At 46.5% G+C, this 4,118-nt stretch overlaps 2 protein-coding genes across 2 annotated transcripts; one reads left to right on the top strand and one right to left on the bottom strand.

Annotated features, from left to right (window-relative positions):
- Positions 1-254: 254 nt before the first annotated feature.
- On the top strand, positions 255-1,214 carry N7509_005369 (uncharacterized protein; the record flags this gene model as incomplete). Its single annotated transcript, XM_056630006.1, has 1 exon — positions 255-1,214. The coding sequence occupies one exon, from the start codon at positions 255-257 to the stop codon at positions 1,212-1,214; it is 960 nt and encodes a 319-aa protein (XP_056489308.1).
- A 176-nt stretch (positions 1,215-1,390) lies between these two features.
- N7509_005368 (F-box protein) lies at positions 1,391-2,944 on the bottom strand (the record flags this gene model as incomplete). Its single annotated transcript, XM_056630005.1, has 1 exon — positions 1,391-2,944. The coding sequence occupies one exon, from the start codon at positions 2,942-2,944 to the stop codon at positions 1,391-1,393; it is 1,554 nt and encodes a 517-aa protein (XP_056489307.1).
- Between the last annotated feature and the right edge of the window lie 1,174 nt (positions 2,945-4,118).

The raw sequence follows: 4,118 nt of genomic DNA, 5'->3' as shown, positions 1-4,118 counted from the left end.
ATTCGTAACCATGGGTTAGAAAGTTCGGCCCCCAAGCCCGGTTGGACCTTTGGAAAATGGAATGCATACCTAAGTAGGTACCTAGGTATGTACTAGTACTAGTATAATTTAATACACTGAATTAGAATAATATTATAAATATCACAGCAAGATCGTTGCCCCCTCCAGGGCTCATCAGTCGGCCTTGCCTTTGCGAGTTCCTCTCTTCGCTTTATACTACAAATCGTTGCCTTTCCTGTTCACTTCAAATCGGCATGAAGACATTCTCCCTTTCCTGGAGCCTATTATTAGGACTCTGCATTTTATTCTCAATTACTTTTGATATTGCCGGGGCAGTTAGCCAAAGCGATACGCAAACCGAAGAATGCTCGTTTCCTGGGAAATCTAGCTCTTCGAAAAGATCACACCTTTCTTCATCGTCTATCAGAAAAAGACAGCCCGAAGACATTGAGAAGCGAACGCTTCAATCTCCAGTACGCGACGGATCCGCCTATGTCACACAGCAGCTGGAAACAGCCGACTTTATGGACTACGATTCCGCTTGGGTTCAATCTGATTTTGAAGCGCTCGAGGGGGAAGCTTTCAAATCTGCAATTGGAACGCTTTCCGGTTGTGTGGCTATAGTTGTGGTATCACGAAAGGGCATTTTTCGATCGCACATCTGGGAAAAGCCCCTGATTGGGCCCGATGGAGACTTCTCCTCGCTAAGCTCAGACGCTTATTTTCAAGAAAACTGTCTGAATACCGTTCGTGATGGTGGAATTGATTCGCCGAGTGTCAGCCGGTGGACCTCCGCTGAGTTATCTGGTGATAACAACGCTAAAGCTTTTATCTTCAAACGCCTCAGCTCGGGTCACGATCAATATGACCAAGGCTATGATGGCAAAGTGGACCAGATTCAGACTCTAGTAAACCGGATTACTGGCCTGACTGCGCAGGTCGTTGAATATCAGAACCGTGTTAACAATATCGATGACTTCGGAATGTCGGAGATGGGAAAGATATTCTTCGAATACGACCCTCAAGCGGTAAATGCCGGAGAGGAGGGTTGTGAGGATTGGAGAGCTAGCTACAGGCTCTGGGTAGAGTCAGGTCTTGCCGGCAGTGATTTATGGGAGCCATATGATAATCAATTGGCAAGGACTCGGACTCGGAATGAATGGGTTCTGGTTAACGATGCGACCCTGATAATTATCTGGGTAGGACTCGGCTGAGAATGACAGCAGTGACTGGGCAGACATGGCATTCAATCAATTTTTAATATTCTACATATAAGCTTATAGTTACCTAAACTACGCCTTGATTTTTCAAATTTTCAAATCTCATGATATTATCGACAATGCCAATTTCCACTGTAGTTGAAATAGAACGGCTTTATTTGAAGTAAAACTCAATATCTCCTTCCAAAATTGCCAGTAACATACTTCGGCCTTTCCTCCCAAGGCAACCCATAACGCATTGCCACGGATTTTCGCCATTGTTGAGCTTCCAAGGTTGATTGAAATTGAGGTTCCGATGGCATCTCTTGAAACTTAAGTCCCTTGGATATGTCTTTTGCACTAAAAGTCTTTGTATGGACATAGGAGATAAAAGAGCGTCTGCTTTCTTCCAGCTCCTTGGGAAGATCATCCCATACGGGATGCAAATTGACGGAGTGACCGCCAGCCCATTTCAGTGTCGCAAGATGAAGACGCTCGAGACGGGGCGTTCTTTCTTCGAGAGCTGCGAAAACGGGACACCATGAGCCCCCTTGAAGAAGAGTGATTTGACACAGGGTGAGATCAGTAATGAGTGCGTGATCTGAGAGGAATTGAATCAAAGAGTCTTGGCTAACTCCGATACCTTGAAGGCTACATTCACGAAGCTGATGTACCAGGGTTTCGCGATTGATATTTTTAATAATCCGATGAGAGCCAGCAAGCCTCCCAGGGAGACTTGTGTTGTAAAAATGAACTTCAAGAGATTTCAGGTTTGGCGTCAATCTCAGAAACTTTGCAAGCCCGTCCAAGTTATCATCGTCTTCGGAGTGATCCCCACCAAGTGAGGAAACATATTGCATGTGTGGACTTCTTTTCCCATACCAGGCTACCTCATGGCATTGAATTGGCGTTCGGGGTGGTCGATCCATTGCTCCTGTGGTAACTTTGTTCGAGATGCTTAGAGAAAGCCGCTGGAGATGTTTGCCTACGTCATGTAACGCATCTGAAGGAAGCATCTCGAGGTGGGTCTCAATGTCGTATAAAGGAACACTGCACCTGGGAGTCCGTTGGTAGACATTCAGACTCTTTAACTGAATTTTGCTCAGTGTCATAGCTTCCATAGCAATGCAATAATTGCGAGACGCCCGCATCCACACGGGATACCAGTTAGTTTTCCCAACATCGGTCGGCATTGTATTGCCCGGTCCTTGACAGATCACAGCGTCGAGTTCAATTTCATCAAGCCTTCGAATTTGACCTAAACAAAAGCTAAACTCTTTGACAGTTTCGTCGTATGAAGTTTCGTCTTGAAGCTCTTGTTGGGCTTGAAGCCATTTGAGATCTGCTTCGGCTTGAGAAAGCTCCGAGTCTTTTTCAGTGAGCTTGAGATTAGGATCGTCATTATCATCATGCTCTTTTTGCTGTTTCTGCTGTTTCTTCCAGGATTCGATGACTTTGACATGTGGGGTTTGATCATATACGATGGCCCAAATTTTTAACTTCTTCACAGCATCGCCCAAAATAGGGTGTGTAACTATATCTTGGATATACTGCAGGCCAGATCGTGTGAGCGGGAATGACTTCTGGCGTAAAAAATGCTTGAAACGAAAGCCTGTGCAATCCTTGTGTATGGCACGGCTACTCAAACGTAATGCTTTGATAGTTGCCAAGTCCAGATACGACAAGATCTCTTCCACAATTTCCACCGGTAAGATACTCAGTGTGAAAGGTGCGCGCTCGTCCATGTTTGTGGGAAGTTTTGGAGGCCAAGAGACTAGCTCCCGTAATGATTCTGTACTAGTATTTCCTGGCCAGGTTTGAAAGAGAGAGCAAGCAATGAACAAACAATGAGCTCAATTTATGGAGCTAGTTTCAGCCAAGCGTAGACGGAAATAAAGAGTTTCTTCGGAGAGGGATGAGCGCTGCAAGCAAGTGGGGTACGGTAGTCGAAAACATTCAAATATGCATAGGCGGAGGCATAGGCGATGCTAAATATTGCAAAGTGGCCCCTGCCAAGCCCTGGAGAGCGGCCCCCACTCCGGGTATCTCTGGGGCCAACTTGAACTTAACTTCAAGAAGTGGCCCCCTATGGGCCCCCCACTACGGCAGCCGCCACTTTGCAATGTTTAGCATCGCCTATGCCTCCGCCTATGCATATCGTGGGGTACGGTAGTCGAAAACATTCAAATATGCATAGGCGGAGGCATGGGCGATGCTAAATATTGCGAAGTGGCGGCTGCCGTAGGTGGGGGCCCATAGGGCTCGAGTTGACCTTGTTACACAGCCTCCTTCGGGTAGACATGGCGTGGGGCGGCGCGGCCCCCAATGGCCCCCGGGTCAGAGAAATCGTACTGAATAAGATGTTAGACCTGAACATCCTATACTATTTAGGAAATGTGGCTGCGCCGTCTGCGCTTATCTTTCTCTTTAAGCTGACGATTGGCCAATGCACCTGGCATCAATAACTGAATATCATACTGTTCAGGATATAGCGTGATACATTTGGGGCCGCAGGTTCATTTTCCAGGCTAAAATGCATTTAAGCACTACGTACTACACTCGGGGCCTACAAATACTAGTACTTATCGATCCTTTACAAATCCAACATGAATACCTACCTGAGTTAGCGATATAATAGCGAAGTATGACTCGCTAAATGGCCCACGGAAATAGCGCGCGGGAGGTGTGGCTCTACTGAGACAACATGAAATGTATATTCTTGGTCGCACTCTTGCCTTATTTGAACGATGGTACTGCGGAAGCCGCTGAGCGAATTACCGTTGGGAGTAGACATCGCCAGAACCCATGTCAACCATAACCCAACCCAACCCAACCCAGCCCAAAATGGGTTTTGGGTCCAATTCTATAACCTATTGATAGGTTTTGGGTTGAGACCCTTAACCCAAAACCCACATAGGG

This window comes from Penicillium cosmopolitanum, assembly GCF_028827165.1.
Source record: "Penicillium cosmopolitanum strain IBT 29677 chromosome Unknown utg000006l:49.0-5199605.0:1.0-5204138.0, whole genome shotgun sequence".
Taxonomy (NCBI): Eukaryota; Fungi; Ascomycota; class Eurotiomycetes; order Eurotiales; family Aspergillaceae; genus Penicillium; species Penicillium cosmopolitanum.
This window is presented reverse-complemented; position numbering and strand designations above follow the sequence as displayed.